The sequence below is a fragment of the Clavelina lepadiformis genome, chromosome 1 (assembly GCF_947623445.1).
Source record: "Clavelina lepadiformis chromosome 1, kaClaLepa1.1, whole genome shotgun sequence".
Taxonomy (NCBI): domain Eukaryota; kingdom Metazoa; phylum Chordata; class Ascidiacea; order Aplousobranchia; family Clavelinidae; genus Clavelina; species Clavelina lepadiformis.
In genome coordinates, this window is record NC_135240.1 from 27931643 (window position 1) to 27953090 (window position 21448).

The window sequence follows — 21448 nt, forward strand, 5'->3', positions numbered from 1 at the left end:
GTCATTATGCCAGACTAGATAAATGTTTCGAGGATCATTCTGAGTTGTGGTGGCTTAAATTTTCCTAAAATTTGATCCAACTAACCCTGGTCTCCCCTATGTGATGTGACATACCGTATTTCACGGACCATAAGAATATATGGCGAAGGTTAACGCTGGTGCGTTGTTCGGTTGCTGACTTCTGACTCAGAAGGCTGCTGCTTCAGTTGTATGCTAGCTTCGCTCATATATTGAAAAGAAAAAGATACAACCTTCTTAGTTCAAGGCTTTAATCGAACTCACGTCTTGTGCGTAAGCAGTGCAGAAAGGAATGGGGTGGAAAAAATTGAACGCGCAACGAAACAATTACCACGTGCGGGGAGTATTCTGAGTGCGCCATATAATGAGCATTTTTGTTTAATGAGCTTTTTACGGTAACCCATACTCCTTAAAATACGTTGCGCTCTATAGCCCTGTGCACCTTATGTATGAACAAAAAACTAATCAAAGCAATTTATTGACAGTGCGCCTTATGGTCCATAAAATATGGTAATAACTATAATTTCCAAAAATGCTGCGGGCAGGATGATTTTGCTTGGCGGTCCAGATCCGGTCCGCGGGCCGTACGTTGCCGACCCCTTGGTTAAAGTGAGAGAAAGGGCTTTTAGCCAATATTGTAAATTGGAGTAGTTCTGTATAGGCCTAATTCTATGAAAGTTTTTCGAAAGGCCGAGGTGTTTGCACTGCGCTATCTCAGACTGCTTTTGTAAATATTTGTATTTTAGCGTTATCGATGAATAATCTTGCCGAGACTAATTGCCTACCGGTACCGTATAACATAGCCTAATGTGAAAGACACGAAATGAAATAATATAAACCATATATATCTAATATATTTAATACCTTTCAAACATTTTTCGGATGTTCTCAGAAAGTAATCATCATGAGTAATGACTTAGACATTGCTAAATAAAACAAGTTTGCTTGTTTGATTGCTGCCGGTAACCAATTTTGTGTTTTTGTAGCACAGTTTTGGTATAATGCTGGCCAAAGGTCAAAACCTTGATGGTGAAAAATTCTTTAATAATTTTCTTTATTAATTGGAAACAATAATGATCTTCACGTCAAATCTCAAAATCGTCATCATGGTTTCTTAGGGAAGGAAAAGAATCATAATTTTTAACTTTTTCATAAATTGATTCACACAGGTTTTGACTGAGATAATCCTTGATGCAAATTTTAGGGTTTAGTGAATTAAATCCACAAATAGCAGCTCAAAAGAGCTTCTCTGCCTTTCTGACCACAGTTACAACACCTGCTGATGGGGTAATTAAGCCGCCTCAGTCTTTGACTTGAATTAATGCCAGGTATGGTAGACATTTTTTGTGCTGTAGTTGTGGTCATCTCCAGAACTCTTCTCTTGTATAAGTGCTTCAGCACAATATGAGCAAGTAATTCTATCTATTCTATGATTTCCGATTTAAGCACAAAGCTTTTATTTCAGCATCATCTTCAGCTTTGTCGATCATTGAACGATGATTTATTAACACGTTCACTGCGATGTGACCCACCGGTGGGTCGTACGAACAAAATTACTGTTTTTTTAAAGTTCACTGCGATGCGACTTATTATTGTGTCATGCGTAAAAATTTGCTACTAAGTTGTGACCCAGCGGTGGTTCTTACGAAAAAAATTACTTTTATTATTTTTTTGCCTTTTTTCCTGTTTCACAATACTTGTTCAACACAAATGGTGAAGTATTTTGTAATTTTATTATATTGAAAAAGAACATACAGCTTGCTTTTCGACCAATACAGTGCTATTTGGGGAAGGTTGTGTATTCCCATATAAAAAAAATCCTATGAACGTCTTGATTTCAGATGAGGAGGCTGGTTTTCCAGGAATTTAATCGTGAATGGCGTGTTACAGTTTGTCCTGCAATGACCTGACAAGCGTAACGGTTCGTTTCTCTCACCATTAGACCAATGATGTCATCTGATATAAATAGACTGAATACGTCTATTGGCCAAACTTTACCTTCGTGTGAAGGTTCAGCCTGAATGCAAAGAGTTTCTTGACCAGTGAATCCAAAATTCCTCTGCCTAACACTGGTAGCAGTCCAGCTATTTTGTAGCGTGGCTAAACCAGAAGTACCATCTACCATGCCTGTGGTGGTCACAACAACTGCTGCCGATGTATCTTCCTCTTCATCCTGTTCTACACTTGTACTGCTGCTATCACTTGGTTCATACACTGAATCATCTGACTCCTCTTCATCTGAACTAAAATCCTCATCTGAAGATTCCTCAAAATTAGCAACACTTCTACCGTAAAACGATGCAGGACCCATTTTGCAACAATTGAGACAGAAATTACTTACAATATATTACCTATGATCTATCACACAAGGAAATAGTTAAGTTTTACTCTATAAGTTGCTTAAAATTATGTGACCCACCAGTGGGTCAAATCGCACTGACTACAGTTAACAGGAGAATTTAACACAAATGATCACCAGAGAAGTTCTGACATTTTAAAAAGCTATTTGGACATGAATCTATGTTTAAAAATCATTTACATTTTATTCTTAAGGATTCTGTTGTTTAATGATTCATGTTTTGAATCATTTTTGCTACAACATTTCAAGAGTATTTCCTTGATTCAAAGGCATACATGTTTAAGGACATAGTTGACATACATCTTGTAACAATATTTTTAGTTTTAGACTTTTTCATACTTAAATGATTGAGTGTCATTTAAAAACTTGAGCTTCAATCAGCAAAGCTAGAGATGAATTTGTTAAAAACTTTTTTATAACTTGCGTTTCTGAACAGTTTTAACTTTTGTATGTTAAGTTAATGTTTTGTGCTGCTCTCTTTTGTTTTGTCTGCTGTATAGGTCCGTAACCATGACGACATAGACATCAGCTAAGTTATTTTTACAGGATTGTGTAACTATAAATATTTAAAAATCAACAATTGCTGAGTCTGAAAACTTAAATCAAAAGATTGAACACAAATACAACGATTGCAACATGTCAGCTTTGAAGTTTTCTGATAAAGAGAAGACAAATTGTAAAAACATTAAAAGCAATATTGGATGTTGGATGGAAACCAAGGAAAAAGACAAAGGAAAACATTTTTCCTGCAAAATTTGTGATAAATCTTTTAAAAACAAATCAAACTTGAATTCTCATTCAAGGACTCACACTGGTGAGAAACCATATCAATGCCATGTTTGTTTGAAATCATTTTCGCAAAACAGCTATTTGCAAAGTCATATGAAAATTCATACTGGAGAACGTCCTTATCAATGCAAAACTTGTTTGAAATCATTTTCACGTAACAGCCATTTGAAGCAACATATGAATGTCCATACTGGAGAACGTTTTTATCAATGCAATTTTTGCTGTAAATCATTTTCACTAAACAGCAATTTGCAGCGTCATATGAAAATCCACACTGGAGAGCAGCCATATCAATGTCGGATTTGTAGCAAATCATTTTCACGTAACAGCAGTTTGAAAACTCATATGAAAATCCACACTGGAGAGCGCCCTTATCAATGTGATGTTTGCTGTAAATTTTTTTTGCAAAGCGGCCATTTGCAGCAACATATGAAAGTCCACACTGGAGAGCGTGCTTATCAATGCGATTTTTGCTGCAAATCATTTTCACAAAACGCCAATTTGCAGTGTCATATGAAAGTGCACATTGGTGAACGTCCTTATCAATGCGATTTTTGCTGCAAATCATTTTCACAAAACGGCAATTTGCAGCGTCATATGAAATTCCACACTGGAGAGCATGCTTATCAATGCGATTTTTGCTGCAAATCATTTTCACAAAACGGCAATTTGCAGTGTCATATGAAAGTCCACATTGGAGAGTTTCCTTATCAATGCAAAATTTGTTTGAAATCATTTTCACAAAACAGCACTTTGAAGCAACATATGAATGTCCATACTGGAGAGCGTCCTTATCAATGCGATGTTTGTTTGAAATCATTTTCACAAAATCAAAATTTGAAGCAACATATGAATGTCCATACTGGAGAGCGTCCTTATCAATGCGATGTTTGTTTGAAATCATTTTCACAAAACCAAACTTTGCAGCGTCATATGAAAGTCCACGCTGTTGAGTGCCCTTAATGCAATATTTGGTTTAGGGTTTAATGAGATCTATTGGAACTGTCGGGCAATGTTTTGATATTTATTTACAGTCAGAGCTGCAGCAATGTTAGCATGAATATTTCCTCCATATAAACTATAAAGCAGGTTCTGTGATTTGTTATTTATGCCAAGATTGTTTTGTTTTGCGCTATCAAAATCTTGCTTCATTTGCAAAAGTCATATTACGAAATGTGAACCATTTTGAATGTTTGTTTCATTTTGTCGTGATTTTCGCTGATTGCAATGTCTTTGAATTGATGTAATATATTTCCCAGTTTCTTTATATTTCTGTATTCACGTCATATGCAGTTTCCTGCTATTCACATTCATTTTCTTATTCAACATATCGTAAGTATAAACCACTATGTTCAAGTATGACGTACCAACCAAATCGTAGACTGGTGGACATTGTATTGAAAGCAATCAGTAACATTTCAAGATTGTTTTCAATTTTATTGGTGCATAAATGCCGTAAATTGAACAAGAATCAATAAGCTATTTGCACCCAACCCCACACACCCGCAACTACTTCTACTATGGACCGACTTTCAAATTTTAATTTGGACTTTATGTGAAACATTCGATTACCGCGTTAATTGGATCTAGATCTAGAGTTTAAATCAGCAAAGCTAGAGATGAATTTGTTAAAAACTTCATTATAACTTATTTTTCAAATCATTTTTGCGAAATCACATATTGCATAGTCATATGGAAGTCTATATTGGACAGCGCCTTTATTAATGTAATGTTTCTTTTAAATAGATATGTTACACACTGGAGAGGGCAATTAATCAAATTTTTAGTTTAGGTGTGAATCAGATCTACTATAAGTGTAGATGTGGTAATGTTTTGGTATTTGTTAACATTAAGATTAATACTTACACCACATAAAGCTAGTTTGTTGATTTGCCATTTATGCCAATGATTGTTATGTTTTTCGCCATAAAGGTCTTGTTTCATTTTTAAACATTTGCAAAGGTCATGTTACGAACTATGAACCAATTTAATATGTTTTTCTCATTTTGTTTTAATTTTTGCATATTTCAATGTCTTTGAATTGATGTATTAAATTTTCCAGTTTATTTATGTTTCTGTATTCACATCATACGCAGTTTCCATTTCACATTCATTTTCTTAGCAATTAGGTCATAAGCATAAATTGCACCACATTCAACTATGGAGTGTCAACCCGAGCAATGAGTGATCTGATATCACAACGACTTTGCTTTGCCCCAAAGAAAAATAAGAATAAAAAATTTTCAATGTTGATATAAGCGACCATACGATATTTTATGCATTATATAAATTCTTCTTCAAAGGGAGCAAAGTTGTAGGTATATAGTTGCAGTCAATTCAACAAGATACAAAAGTAATTTGCACACATCCCAAAGCTTTTGCAACTACTTTTAAAACTGATTGACTGTCAAACTTTACTTTGGAATTTATGTGATGTTTTTGGTTTACGCCTTAACTCTGTTTTAAATGTAGATGATACGATCATAAAACTTTTCGTCGTCAACCGTTTAAGAGATATTTTTGGTGTTTGTTTACAAACAGAGTTATTGTAATGTTAGTATTGAAACTACTTTCATATCAGCATGGCTGTTTTGCTGCACATAGCAACGCTAGCACATGTTGTTCTCATTTTGTTGAATGCATCATTTCTAAATACTTGTATTTTTTGCAATTTCTATGTTTCCTCTTCATTTTACAGTTTTGCATGTTCATTTTCTTTCCCCAGCAAATAGGTTACAAATATAATCAATTTCATATATCATTGCGAAATGTCATTCATGTGGTATCCATCCAACACTACATTATGTTGAGATTGTTTTTAAAACAATGACCAGTGGTGGTCAAAGTAATCACATAAGTTACTTAAGTAGAAGTACTGTTATCCCTGAAAAAATGTAAGTCACTATAATTGCAAGTATTGTGGTTTGAAAGCTGCTCTCAAGTATGAAGTATAACCTTTTGAACTACTGAAATAACAAGTAGTTTGAGAAGTAATTATTGATATGAAATGAGGTTATGAAAGTAACATGAGTAACCGATTACTAAGAGCTTGCTGAAACCAATACAGCTGCATGGAAATACATTAATGTATAAAGCTAGTTAGTTTGCAGATAGGCTAAGACTTTGTCCTTTGTCAGAGTATTTTCATGAAAATCAAGTTGTAGACACTTCATAGATATGTGAATGCTAATGAAATTTATTTTCAAACTACAACACTGATAATTTCCTACTTATAAAATATAAGCCACATTTCTCACTATTTTTTCGGCAAAACCAATAAATAGGAGTTATCTGTATGTGTACTGTGTTAGTGTTACCTTGCTACCTACAAGAGCACTTTCATGCTCAACTATTTGGTATAATAACACTGGTACGGTAGTGCAAAAGAATGATGTCGTAAGTTCACTTGAAGAAGACATTTGTAAACAGTTTTTCCATTAACAAATACATAATTTATTTTGTATTGATTTTAGGATATGAATTTGTCATCACAGATAACCGAACTTTTATAAATTGTGATGTAAATACATCCTCTATTTCTGTCACAATTAGACGAGAAATCAGTATTTTTCGCATTTATTTATGGCAATAATTGATGCGTAACCACTGCATAATCGTAAAAAATTATCCTCGGCTATACACAATGACAACAACTTTTTCATTTAAGGCCGATTGATTGATAAAGCGCATTACACCTCAAGACGGAAGTCTGTTTCTTTAATGCTCTCCTTCATTGTATATATGTACCGTTGCATGCTATGATTAGAGTGTTGGAAAATTAGAACGAGTATGAATGCTCGAGATGGAAATAGATCGTAACTGTTCTGAGATCGATCTCCTCAAGTGTTTGTGTAATGTAAAGAGATGTGCTTTCACATGACGTCAAAACATGTTCTAATTGTTCTTAAAAGTCAGATTGCAATAAACAATATAATTGTGGTAAACACTAACCAGAGTGTAAATGTCAGTTTATCTTCAATTTGAGCCTCATGTCATGGTTTTCATAAGGGCAAAGCTTGGACTCACTTTCCATAACTTGCCGTCAAAAACATGTTTCAGATTTTGTAATAGTGGCGCATTATCCACACCAAATGTTTTTACCCAAAAACCCAATTTTGCTACTTTCAAGGCAATTTTTAGCTTAAGTTTGCACACGACCTAGTACGTTAGGTTATTCATGCACTCCAACCGGTAGGGTAATTCCCAGGCTTACAAAACAAAAACAACCATACAGCTCTCTGATTGGTCTAGCCTGGTATTTAAATGTTTTCGTCAACAGGATCATAGAAATCTAAATTTTACCCTGTTTGACGGGATGCCGCATCCAATACAGCTGCGTATGTAATATATATACTCAAAGATACGAAGCACTTGTCATGCCGAATTACGTAGCGCCTCTGAAACTCACTGTAAGACGCTCTTCAACAACAATGTTAAAGAATTTTAGAATAATTTTAACCAAAGATTTGCCCAAGATGTTTGCTCCTTGTGTAAGGCATTGAATGTTTTCATCACCGGCACAATGTTGGCGAAATAGCTGAGAGATCGTCTGCGTAGTGTTGCTTTAGTCCAAGAGCAGCTTTCATACCTGTCCAAGTTTAATGATATAGATTTTGCATTAATGTAATCGCAATTTGACATATTCGTTACAGTAAGTTCTGTAAAAAATCTATGGATTACTTCGCTTAGCGAAATGGTAAAGGTAATGGCGGACAAGGAAAACATATTCGGATACAGTATAAGGAAACTATATATTCGGTTACAGTATATAAGGAAACTATAAAGAGTGGAATTCGCCTATAGTGACACCTGAAGGGACCGCCGAAAAAGTGTCACTATAAGCGAAGTGTCACTATAGACGAAGTCAACTTTCAGGACTTCATATCTTTCCTTCAACGAATACGCTCTTCTCTTTAGTGGCATTGTACAAACTTATAAATTTGTGCTGGATCGACAAACTATACAATGACAATCAACCTGGCTTATGCGGAGAGAACTGAGCCTGGAACTAGCCTAGCAGCCACAGTAGCCAACGCTTTTATTAGGCTACTTCACAATTTTGAAGCCTGCTCATAAACCTTTTCTATCCTCATGCTTGAGCATGGATAAAGTATAAGTTATAATCAGGGTTGCCATACCGTCCTTATTTCTAAGATTTGTCCTTATTTTAAAGGTCCGTGTCTTAGAAAATATGTTTGTCCTTATTTCTAAGAAATGTCCTTATTTTCACTTTCGTCCTTATTTTTAGGGCGGAGGTGGGCACTTTTGTCCTTATTTTGGGCATTTTGTCACCTTTACGATATCATTTTGTACCAAAGAGATACCAAAATTATGAACATGCAGATAGTGTCTTGTTTCTTTTAGGAACATTGGTTGCTTTCTCTTGTTGTACACTGTTTAAGGTGGTATTCCTCGTTCATTTTCTAGTCGTCCTTATTTTTGAGTTGAGACTGATGGCAACCCTGGTTATAATATTGCATCGCAAACTAACGAGTGTCCTTATACGGAAATTTTTGAGCCCAAGGGACAGAAATATGGTGTCACTGTAAGCAAAGTGTTCTTATACACGAAGTCACTATAGACGAAGTCATTTCTATGCAAAACATATGGTTTGCAAACGGGACTTTGCAACAGGTGTCACTATAGGCGAAGTGTCACTATAGCCAAAGTCACTATAGGCGAATTCTACAGTATTCGGAAACAGTATAAGGAAACTTTTAGGAAACTTAATCAAGCGTAAATTTTCTGATCTAAAATTTACTTTCCCTGCATGTTTTGTTTTCTTGTTTGCAAGTTAAGTTTTTCACCTTGAAAGTTTTCTCTCAAATCGACGGTAATCTCCAAGGTTTTTGAGCGGAAAACGCAGAGGCATGCGATATATCTACGTCACAATGTCTTGAACAAATGCTGCACGACACCGGTTTTGTAGCTGACATCAAACAACAGATGCAGCCGACCTCAGTTTGTGACGCAATAAATAGACCAACATCTGTAACTTGTGTACGGTATTTTCTTTTCGAGCATATAGGCATTCCATAAAGTTACAGTATCATACTTTTCAGCCATTGAATACAAAACCTTTAAACTTTCATTCCCTTCTACGGGTCAAAGATAAACGAATGTGAAATACAGATATACAAGCACCGGCTTTAATATATATATTATAAGAACCGTGTTCTTCGAATATGTAAGTACCGGCCATAATTTGTATTGGATAAGCACCAGGTTTTACGTATAAGTAATCACCGGCCTTAAATTGTGTTGTGTAAGTGCCGAGTTTTACGAATATGCCAATACCGGTCTTTAATTGTATGGTATAAGCAACGAGTTTTACTAAGATCCAAACACCGGGTTTTATGAATTTACAAGCATGGCCGTTTTAATCTCTATTGGAAATGATGATTTTAGGGGAGACCGGGGTTAGTTGGACAGCGGGGTTAGTTGAAAAATCGCAGTTTTAGTACTCCCCGAACATCTTTGTAAATCTTTACTGCCCCTTTTTGATTGATAACGATGTTATCTATTCGCTATGTTAATTTTATTGGTCTCAGAGCAGAAGCATAAGAGTGGTACACGTTTTTCTGTTTTTTACACTTTGAACTAAAATTCTAGCTTGTTGGTAAATATATTGTAACATAGTGCTCTAGAGCAGTGGTTCTCAACCGGTGGTCCGCGGACCCCTGGGAGTCCGCGAAACGTTTTCAGTTGGTCCGTGAGAACTTCGAAATTTGCAACATAAAGTACGAGTTTTTACAAATTTTTTGCTGTTTATCATTGCTTTTTGAAATAGGCTTGAACATTTGCTTAATTGCCTATTGTGATGGGACAATACAAAAGCTTATTGAGATTTATCATCCGCAGGGAAGGCCTATTGTGATGCACTAGATTGCGGATTATACGAGAAGACAGCTGGATACAGTGATTTTAAGTAAAAATATCCGCATAGTTTGATGTTATTTTGAATGAATAGCGCAGTTGTGCACCAAGACTATTAAGTAAAACTAAGCAAAGAAACATTTAAGTGCAGTCTCAGAACCCTTAGTTTGCTTAAACTTCAGGGGTCCGCCACTGCTTTGACAGCAGCAAAAGGGGTCCGCCAAGATCAGAAGGTTGAGAACCACTGCTCTAGAGAGACAATTGAAAGTTCATTAGTCTATATTGACCGTAGGTGCCATGGTACCAGAAAAGGCAGAGGCAATTAAATTACTTGGTTTAGTGGCTACATAAAAAGTACCGGTAAGTTTTCTCTCCCATGTGCATACGGGGTTAGTTGGAAAATTTTGAATGGGGTTAGTTGGATTATGTAAAATCATATAAGTAAAAATTTCTTTTATTAATGCTTGATGGAATTCATATTTTTTACTTATACAACCTCGTACAGTTAAGTTGGAACTTGTTATTTGATACAAATCGATAAATAGGCCTGCCTATCAACAGTTTTTAATTGAAAGTATGCGCGAGTATTAACACAAAACTCAACGTGGATCTACACGGATGAACGAAACGCTGTCAGCAGAAATTTGTCTTCCCTAATGACTTGTCGAGCTACAATCCACAATAAATTGATTGACATTCAAAGAACAGACACTTTTAAATAGCCTACTGTATATAACAAATTGATATATTTTCCAAATAACCCCGTGTATAGCTTTCCAACAAACCCCGGCTTCGGGGTTAGTTAAAAAATGTGACTGATGTCTGAAAAAACAAAGTTTGTGTGTAAACCTTGATTAAACGTAAACCTTGTGCGTAAAGCAATTGATTGATTGATACATACTTTTTTACAAAAGCAGGTGTTAGGCCTAGTGTGAAAGACACGAAAAGATATTTTATGAAACCTAATATAAACCATATCTAATATATACCATACATTTCAAACATATTCGGATGTTCTACGAAAGCAATCATTATGAATAATGACTTAGACCAGGGGTGGGCAAATGTATTCAATGGAAGAGCCATTTGCAGAAAATACAAGTACCAGAGAGCCTCAAAATTATTTCAATACAAAAACGGAAATTATAAAATTTGTGTCGGAGTAAGACAGCGGGGTTTCCGGATTAATAGGCTAAAATGCATAGGAAGAAATCCGTTCCCGGCAGTTTTGTGTCGGATAGCGAGGATTTCGATTCATCGGGTTCCGGATTAATGAGGTCTCACTGTAATAATAATGGTAATAACAAATTCACAAGCACAATATTTTTTAAAATCAGTCTTTTGTTTGATTTGCTAATCTCTAAAAAATTGGACGATATGTTGTTAAAGCTGTGCGAATTACTTCTTCCAGGTGTTCATTTGTTAAGGTTACACGCTGCTTTGATTTAATAAACTTCATTACAGAGAATAAAGATTCACAGCAATACGTTGTGCTAAATACAGAAATAAGTCTTGAACTAATTTTTTTAAGTTCTGGGTATTTACTCTCTGGAACCTGTCGCCAGAACTCAACCGTAGAGTGGCATTGGCTGAAACTTCTTAGAACCATATCTTCTTGCATTTCGATCAGCTCCATTTCAATAGCAGATGTGTTTGTGACAGGCGGTTGGTGAACTGGACGGCCATCACTGACGACATTAACACTGAATGGATTTACAAGGAATGCCAAGCATGGTATTAGCTCCTGCAAATCTTCAAATCTGGCTTGGAAGTCCTGTAGTATAGTAGTTCTTGCAATTTATTTTTGTATTCCTCCGTTTTGTGATCTGAAATTGACTCTTCAGTAAAAGCATTCATTCTCATTTTGAAGTTAGGAAAGTGACAGAATGATTTTGTCATTATGTCTCTTTGAAAAACTTGGATTTTTTTCTGGAAACTCAAAACCGTTTGCGCTAGGTCTGATATCAGCTTTTTAGAACCCTGAAGGGCCAAATTGAGATTTTGCAGATACTTCATTACATCTGTGAGAAACATTAAGTCTTGCATCCGGGATCACGTCAATTGACCGTGAATAAATTCACCGGCGACAATTGGTCGTGGTCAACTGACCGGCCGGCGACACAAATCAACCGCTACACATTTTTATTTTTTACGCAAATTAGCATTGTTGTTTAATAAAATTATATGATTTAAGGTCAGTTGGTTCTAGGTAAATTGATGTCACGGTCAGTTGTCCCCTGGTGAGTTTGTTCGCGGTTGATTTTCCACTGTTAATTGTCGTGGAACCCTTGCATCCATGAATTATTCTTGAGTTGGGGGGACTTTTTTTCTGACATTTAATCACACATTTACTGTATTGAGACATAACAAAAGAAGCTTCAGTCATTGCATCAGATTCCATGCTGAATACCTTTATAAACCTCTGCTGACTTTTCAGCGCAGATTTCAACTCAGTTAACTTGCTTTTTCTTATATCTGATTTAGGTGGATAATTGCTTGAAAAGTTCTCGTGATTAAACATTGCTAAATAAAACAAGTTTGCTTGTTTGATTGCTGCCGGTAACCAATTTTGTGTTTTTGTATCACAGTTTTGGTATAATGCTGGTCATAGGTCAAAACCTTGATGGTGAAAAATTCTTTAATGATTTTCTTTATTAATTGTAAACAATGAAGATCTTCACATCAAATCTCAAAATCGTCATCATGGTTTCTTAGGGAAGGAAAAAAAATCATAATTTTTAACTTTTTCATAAATTAATTCACACAGGTTTTGACTGAGATGATCCTTGATACAAATTTTAGGATTTAGTGAATTAAATCCACAAACAGCAGCTCGAAAGAGCTTCTCTACCTGTCTGACCACAGTTACAACACCTGCTGATGGGGTAATTAAACCGCCTCGGTCTTTGACTTGATATAATGCCAGGTATGGAAGACATTTTTTGTGCTGTAGTTGTGGTCATCTTTGGAACTCCTCTGTTGTGTAAATGCTTCAGCACAATATGAGCAAGTTATTCTATCGTTTAGTTTTCTGACCAAGTATCCTGAATGTATCCAAGTATAGCATCTTGGTATAATGAAATATATATCCACTTTATTGAAGAAATTGGACTACATGGCTTTTCAAATGTTATGCAGTTTGTATATTTACAACTTGTTATGGCATTTTTAAGCAAAAGTTTATTGATAATTGACTTAAACTGCATTACATTTGGATTATATATTATTAAATCCATTTTTGCCTCTGATGCATGCAAATAGAAGCTCTAGATTCTAGAATCTAGATATATATAATTGTTGTTATATATAAGATGTCTCTGTGTAGAGAAAGCACCGGCAAGTACCGGAGTTATCCTTTGCATAACCTGAACCTTAAGCACTGGCAAGTACCGAGTTTCAATGAAACCGTCTGATACTTATAACAAAATTACTCTCTAGTTCAATAGTACTGTCTTTTAGTTATAGAATGAAGAAATTGTCGTGATTCAGAGCTTCATTTAGTAAAAACTTTAAGAACACGTTCGCTTGCAATGAATTTTCAACACTCATCACTAGTGCGATTATATTTTAGACAAATGTATTGAACAGTTTTTGTTGTGTCTTATTTGTAGTTTTTTTTGGCAGTGATTTGTAATTAGCTCATTTCCCTTTTCAGAATAGGCTAGGTCTGTGTTCAGATTTTTGCTCTTCTTTACTACAATAAATTTTAACTTTTTGTACAATAATGCGTAATTCACCTACTAGAGTTCTTAAGGCCATAGTTGACATACATCTTGTAACAATATTTTTGTTTCAGATTTGTTTACTTTGTCATGTAAGTCAGGGGTGTGCAACTTTTGTTCAAGAGGGCCAGACCCCAACAACTGGTTGAAACCGCGGGCCACACCTTTAATTAACATACACGTAGTTAAAAGCACAAAATCAATAACAGTTTCTTTCGTTACTGGTCTTGTGACTTTATTAGGGGTTATCTCCTTGCAGAAATATAAGTTAAGACGCAGTAATTTCTAAAGAAAACTGTAATTTAAATTTATTGTCACACCCGCTTTAAACGAATTCAGTGAGAAATTTGCAACTGGCTCATTTTCCCGACGACTTTTTCCAAATTTGCTTCAAAGGAAGTGCTAGCAATTCGAAGTCCATTTTCCAAGTGTTCGTCTGTCAAAACCGATCGATAGGGGATTTCATGAAGCCCATTTTGGAAAAAAATTGTTCGCACAAATACGTCGAGCCAAAAAGTGCCATTTTTGAAGCTATGAATATTTTCAAATGTGGAAAGTCATCTTGGGTGAGATGTTTTCGGTAAAATCGCCAAGATTCATTTCCAAATACTTTTCTTTTAAATCACTCTGTTGTTGGAGATCAATCAGTTCGAGTTGGATTTCAGCTGGTGCTCTGTCAACATCTGTGTTGAACGGAGAAGAGAATATCTCAAACAAATGTTCATGAGATTTGAAGTCCTTGAAACGAGCTGAAAATTCATGCAACAATTTTTCAAGTTGCTCTACAAATTCAGTCTTCTACTCCAAATTCATTCCACAGTCTCTCAAAGTTGGAAAGTGAAACACATTTCCTGTCTGCATGTGACTTATCCAAAGTCGTAATTTGTTCATAAAGCCTTTTATGTGGCCATACATCTCATTCGCATACTGGCTTTTTCGCTGCAGTTTTGTGTTGAGTTCATTCAGGTGCACAGTTATATCAACCAAGAAAGCTAGCTCGCACAACCAATTTTCGTCTTCCATTTCAGCTATTGGGCGCCCCTTAAATTTCAAAAAATTAGCGACTTCTTCCCGCAATTCGTAAAATCGTCGTAACATGCCACCTTTGCTCAACCAACACACCTCGGAAAAGTACACTAGATCTTGATGTGTCGTGTTGAGATCAACTAGAACAGGGATTCTTAAACTTTTTGGCACACGCCCCCCCTTGACGGTACCTAAAAAATCCGCGCCCCACCTCATTGCAAAATAAAAAAAAGCATTAAACAAAACAAAATTTATTTTCAATTAACTTTCATTAATGTGACGGATGTAGTTGTTTTTGGGAAACCAAGCGTTTAATTCGAGGCTTTGAAGAAGATAATGCACATCTTTAATGAAGAATGTAGAAAATAATGCACAATTGTCATCTCTCGCACCCCCCTTATGAATCATACACGCCCCCCAAGGGGGGTGCATCCCCCAGTTTAAGAACCACTGATCTAGAAACTTTTGAAACTGGCGATGGGGGAGCCCTCGTGCTCGAATGAAATTTACGGCTTTGATAACCGGGTCCAAGACGTGTTTGAATTTCAAGCATTTTGCGCATAGGTTTTGTTGGTGAATGATACAATGAAAAATCACAATATCATCATTGATATTTCTCTCCTTCAAGGCAGACTTAAAGAGGCCTACGAATCCAATACCAGTTCCCGACATTGATCGAGCACTATCAGTAGCGAGTCCGCATAAGTTGGACAAGTCCAGCCCAAACTTGTCAAAAGCACCAAGTACTTCAGTCAGAATATCAGCACCAGTTGTCGTACCCTTCATTGACTGCAGTGACAGAAGCTCTTTCGTTTAACTCTTTGTCCACTCCCTTCACAAATATGGCCAACTGTGCCGTGTCCTTCTGGTCCGTACTTTCATCCATCGCAAAACTCCATGAAACAAAGCTCTTCGCCTTATCCCTGAGAGTGTCGCTAATATCACTAGCAAGATCATCGATACGCTTCGTTATCGTCCACCATGACATACTTATTTTCTCGAACTCACACTTCATTTTAGGGCACATTTCTTGTGCAATATCCATAATGCACTGCTTCACTAAATTGCCGTCAGAATACGGTTTCATGCTTTTAGCTATTCTTAGTGCAATTAAGTAACTGCACCGGACTGCTTTTTCGCTATCACTATGCATTTTTCGAATCATCGAACGTTGAATTTTTAATTTTTCCTGCAGTTGCTTTACTTTCAGCTCTCTGTTATGTACAGCTAGCTTTCCATAAACATCTTTAGAATGCATTGTCTTGTAGTGTCGTTTAACGTTGCCTTCTTTTGTAGCATTAACAGTTTGCTTGCAAATAAGACATAAAGGCCTTTTATCTGTATTTTCAATGAAGAAGTACTCAAAAGTCCATCTTGTCTGAAACATTCGATTCTCATCCTCCAACTTTCTCTTTTTTGTCTGCTGCAAATTTGCTACAAAATTAGCCATTGCAGAGTGATTAGTAAATCTGATATATATTACAATTATTTGCAGAGTGAAAAGTTTGTACCTGAAAACCAGTTTACAGTAAGTCAGTCATTTCAAGGTGCTAGTTAAGACGGTTACATACTTTAGCTACTCAATCTCTCAGACTATTTACTAATTGCTTAACCTTCAATTGCCCTTTCTTACTTATTTAACAGCGTCTACATTTTCCTTGAAATGCTAACTGCTCAGCAATTGACATCTTTGTGAATTGTGTTCTTGCTTTGCACAAGCTAGCCGTTAGGCCCTAATCGTCTGTCTGTGACGCAACAATACCCTAACGGTTAGGGTATTGTTGCGTCACAGACATTCAGCCAAGGTTTGATTCAGCACTGCATAGGGATTGGAATTGATTGCACATAGCAGACTAAAATAAATTAAAACTCGTTTCGCGGGCCGCACATTTTTCCTTTGCGGGCCGCATTTGGCCCGCGGGTTGCACACCCCTGATGTAAGTGATTGAGTGTCATTTAAAAACTTGAACTTCAATCAGCAAAGCTAGAGATGAATTTGTTAAAAACTTTGTTGTACCTTGTTTTTCTGGACAGTTTTCACTTTTGTATGTTAAGTTATTGTTTATGCTGCTCTCCTTTTGTTTTGTATGCTGTATAGGTGCATAACCATGATGACATAGACTGTAGACATCAGCTAAGTTATTTTACAGGATTGTGTAACTATAAATGTTTAAAAATCAACAATTGCTGAGTTTGAAAACTTAAATCAAAAGATTGTACACAAATACAACGATTGCAACATGTCAGCTTTGAAGTTTTCTGATAAAGAAAAGAAAAATTGTAAAAACATTAAAAGCAATATTGGATGTTTGATGGCAACTAAGGAAAAAGACAAAGGAAAACATTTTTGCTGCAAAGTTTGTGATAAATCTTTTAAAAACAAAACAAACTTGAATTCTCATTCAAGGACTCACACTGGTGAGCAGCCATATCAATGCCGGATTTGTTGCAAATCATTTTCGCAAAATAGCAATTTGAAAACTCATATGAAAGTTCACACTGGAGAGCGTCCTTATCAATGCAATGTTTGCTGCAAATCATTTTTACTTAGGAGCAGTTTGCAGTATCATGTGCGTATTCACACTGGAGAGCGCCCTTATCAATGCGATGTTTGCTGCAAATCATTTTCACACAACAGCGATTTGCAGCGTCATATGAAAGTCCACACTGGAGAGCGTCCTTATGAATGTGACGTTTGCTGCAAATCATTTTCACTAAACTGCAATTTGCAGCATCATATGAAAATTCACACTGGAGAGCGCCCTTATCAATGCGATGTTTGCTGCAAATCATTTTCACAAAACAGCAATTTGCAGTGTCATATGAAAGTCCACACTGGGGAGCGCCCTTATCAATGCGATGTTTGCTGTAAATCATTTTCACAAAACAGCACTTTGAAGCGTCATATGAAAGTCCATACTGGGGAGCGACCTTATCAATGTGATGTTTGTTGCAAATCATTTTCACGAATTAGCAGTTTGACAACTCACATGAAAGTTCACACTAGATAGCGATAGCGACACAGAAATTTGCCGCATCATATGAAAGTCCACATTGGAGAACATCCTTATCAATGTCAGATTTGTTGCAAATCAGTTACACAAAGTAATAGTTTGAGAACTCACATGAAAGTCCACACTGGAGAGCGTGCTTATCAATGTCAGGTTTGTTGCAAATCTTTTTCAAATCAAAGCAATTTGCAGCGTCATATGAAAGTCCACATTGGAGAACGTCCTTATCAATGCGAAGTTTGTTTTAAATTATTTTCACAAGCCGGCCATCTCCGAAGTCATATGACGGTACACCCTGGCTAGAATGCTTATAAATGCGGTTTTTGCTTTAAATTACTTTCACATCGGAGCTATTTGCGACACTTGAGATAACGATAGCAGTGTTCTTGTTGTGGGAAGACGTTTAGATTGATGTCGGATTTATCAGGTCACAGGAAAGTTTACAACTCGGGATCACCAGAGAAATGATGACATTTTAAAAAGCTATTTGGACATGAATTTACTTCTAAAATCAATTACATTTTATTCTTAAACATTCTGTTGTTTAATGATTCATGTTTTGAAATCATTTTTGCTACAACATTTTGAGATTGTTTTCTTAATGCAAAGACAGATATTTAATGCTTCAGTTGCATACATTTTGTAACAATATTTTTAGTTTTAGATTTGTTTACTTTTTCATATAAGTATCTGAGTGTCATTTAAAAACTTGAGCTTCAATCAGCAAAGCTAGAGATGAATTTGTTAAAAACTTTGTTATAAGTTGTTTTTCTGGACAGTTTTCACTTTTGTCTGTTAAGTTACTGTATTGTGTGGCTCTCTTTTGTTTTGTATGCTGTATAGGTGCATAACCATGGTGAAATAGACATCAGATAAGTTATTTTACACGTTTGTTTAACTATAATATAATAATTAACTATAGTTTCATACGTATTGTTTAACTTTGTTTTTCAAATAAAAATTGTCAAATGGAATGTTTTTAGGTTTTTTCCCATTCATGATCTTTCTATAATTCATATATCATCTGCGTTTATGGCCTGAACCAGCGAACTCTAAACTTTAAGTTTGTGTCAATATTGAGAATGCAATAACTTTATAACACTTGTTACAATGTTTTTTTGTCAAATGCTCAATTGATTATTATGATGTTTGCAAAGGAAGCTCTTTACATGGTTTGTTATCCAAGTGATTTACTGTTAAGTTTTGCTGATGCTAAATTCTTTGTTCAGTGTTCTTTTGCATGAGATGCAACTCTGAAATTCTGCAAACTATCACACTAAGCATGACTGTTATGGTCTTTGTTGTCATCTTATGCTGTGTTATTCAAACACAGTGTGCAATGTGTCCAAATATGTTTTATTTCAAGCTTGACATTACAGCTTACTTTTTGTTTTTTTACAATAGGAGTTTAAAAGTATTATTAATTAGTATACAGTGTCATCCAAGTGGTTTGCCAGTAGCCATTATATTAAAAGAATTTAGCGACCTGATTTTGCAAGAATTGAAATCAATGCGACAAGATCTGAATTTGGGATTTGCCAAAATGCAAGAAAAGATGAAAGATATGTATTCAAAGCTTCTTGCAGAAGTAAAAAAAATGAAACCACAAACAATGTAATCCCAGTTGTAAAACCATCGCAACCACCGAATGTAGAAACTGAAATTCGGATCATGGCAAAAGCTGCTTACAATTTCCACATTCCCGCATATATTGTTATGCCAAGCAATGCCCCGGAGTGCAAGAAAAAATGCAGTGAAGAGTTATGGCGGTTTCGTTGTGCAATGCGCATCAACTGAGAAAGCTCGAGAGCAAGGAGCAGAAAAAGATTGTCGTGAAAAGGGGGATGTTTTATCCACGCAAATCAGACAGCCGAAGTAATCAGTGGACAAGGTACAATCGGGTTTGAAATGTTGAAACAAAATCCTGATCTCGACGCAATTGTAGTTCCAGTTGGAGGAGGAGGACTGATAAGTGGCATCACCATCGCTGCTAAACACATCAAACCTTCAATCAAGATCTATGCAGCTGAACCAGAAAAAGCAAACGATTGTTACATATCAAAATGTAACAGCCACATCACACTAGTGGACCATCCTGTGGTTTCGATGGTGTTAAAGTGACAATTGGTGAAAATGCCTGGCCGATTAATTATAAGAGATCTGCTGGATGGTGTCATCACTGTATCAGAAGAGCAAATCATAGAGGCAACAAGGCTGGTTTGGGAAAGAGCTAAGCTTGTAATTGAACCAACATCAGGTGTGGGCATCGCGGCCATCGTCAGTGAGAAGTTCTCAAAAGCGAAAGGCATGCATGATGACGTCAAGAATATTGGGGTTGTTCTCTGTGGTGGAAATGCTGATGTTGGAACTATAGCTAAAATTTTAACTGGTGTCTAAAGATGCCATGAAGAATCTTTAGTGCTAAAACTATGCATCATCATCTCAACCCACACTCTGCTTTGGTTGAAAAAATCATTCCTTGCAGTCATAGGCATGGTATACTACATAATTACAAGGCACATATAAATAATCTTTATTAAAGTTTATCCATCGCAACTCAATTCTGTTGCCAGATTTGTTTCACTCAAGGGACCAATTTTATTTGTGTCAGCCTTAAATTATGTATTGTATTTTATCTATTATACATGAAAATGTTAAACCATGAAGTTGATAATGCCTTAAATATTGTTTTTAAAGTAACGACGCACCACTGAGATACGTATAATTTTAAAGACATTTTTATTGATTTGATTGGAAATTAAAATCTTCTAGATTGTTCAAGTTGTCACTGTAAATTTCAAGGTGTTTTTCAATAATTGTGCAATTAAATCTTGTCTAGACTTTTTTCAGATGAAATTCTTTTGTAAGTTGTGGTTTTTCTTGAATTAGTCTGTTCCTAGTGGCAGCAATTTTGATGCAATGATATGGTTTATCCCTACCCAATGATGCACAAAGGTGATACTTGCTTCTGTTTTTGTTTCTGAAAACAACCAATAATATTAGAATAAACATATATTATACAAGTAAGAGATCTTATGCAGATAAAACACATTTAGTTCATCAGTGACGAGTTGGTTGATTTGCTTTTGTTATCGGTCGCCATCTACCACTTCCGCTGGCTTCATATGAACTAATCACTTCGACTTTCACATTTGAATGTGTGGAGTTAAGTCTTGACCCTGCCCCCATATTAGATTGAACTTTGTCATATTTGTTCTTCAATTGCTTGTGGTACTGGATAATGTCTTTCTCGTAGAAGTCTGTGAGTGCATGAACGTCTCCGATGTTCATGTCGTGAAAAAGTTGATCCAGGCAATCATAGAAACCAGTGCGACCTGTCAATGCTTCGTTGTCAATCAAACTTCTTAGTGTGGTACACATGTTACTCAGGTAATGCTTAACGACATCACGCAAAACGCTGAGAGTTGATTTTGATGCAACTTCGAAACCGTGACAGAAAAGTATCCTAGTAAGTCCCCACTCAATAGCGTCATCAACATCGGAATAACTAAGGCAGCTGGAAGTGTTGTTAAAATTTTGTTTCTTAGCTGGATCATTCATTGTGTTTCGGAATTCTGAAACTTTGTTAATAGTCATCGTTGCTGAATTCATATCGACCCATTCCTCGAGTAACTTTTCTTTATTTT

At 35.9% G+C, this 21448-nt stretch overlaps 2 protein-coding genes across 2 annotated transcripts; one reads left to right on the forward strand and one right to left on the reverse strand.

Moving 5' to 3' along the window:
• Nucleotides 1–10949: 10949 nt before the first annotated feature.
• On the forward strand, nt 10950–19205 carry LOC143461875 (uncharacterized). Its single transcript, XM_076959791.1, has one exon. The coding sequence runs from the start codon at nt 17031–17033 to the stop codon at nt 17799–17801; it is 771 nt and encodes a 256-aa protein (XP_076815906.1). The 5' UTR covers nt 10950–17030; the 3' UTR covers nt 17802–19205.
• Nucleotides 15551–16240, reverse strand: LOC143449793 (general transcription factor II-I repeat domain-containing protein 2-like). Its single transcript, XM_076950125.1, has one exon. It carries the CDS (start codon nt 16238–16240, stop codon nt 15551–15553), a length of 690 nt encoding a protein of 229 aa, XP_076806240.1.
• Nucleotides 19206–21448: the final 2243 nt, after the last annotated feature.

Bases quoted from the DNA above. Each gene is read 5' to 3' on its own strand.
- LOC143449793 (XM_076950125.1), bottom strand. From the start codon at position 16,240: ATGGCTAATTTTGTAGCAAATTTGCAGCAGACAAAAAAGAGAAAGTTG.
- LOC143461875 (XM_076959791.1), top strand. From the start codon at position 17,031: ATGTCAGCTTTGAAGTTTTCTGATAAAGAAAAGAAAAATTGTAAAAAC.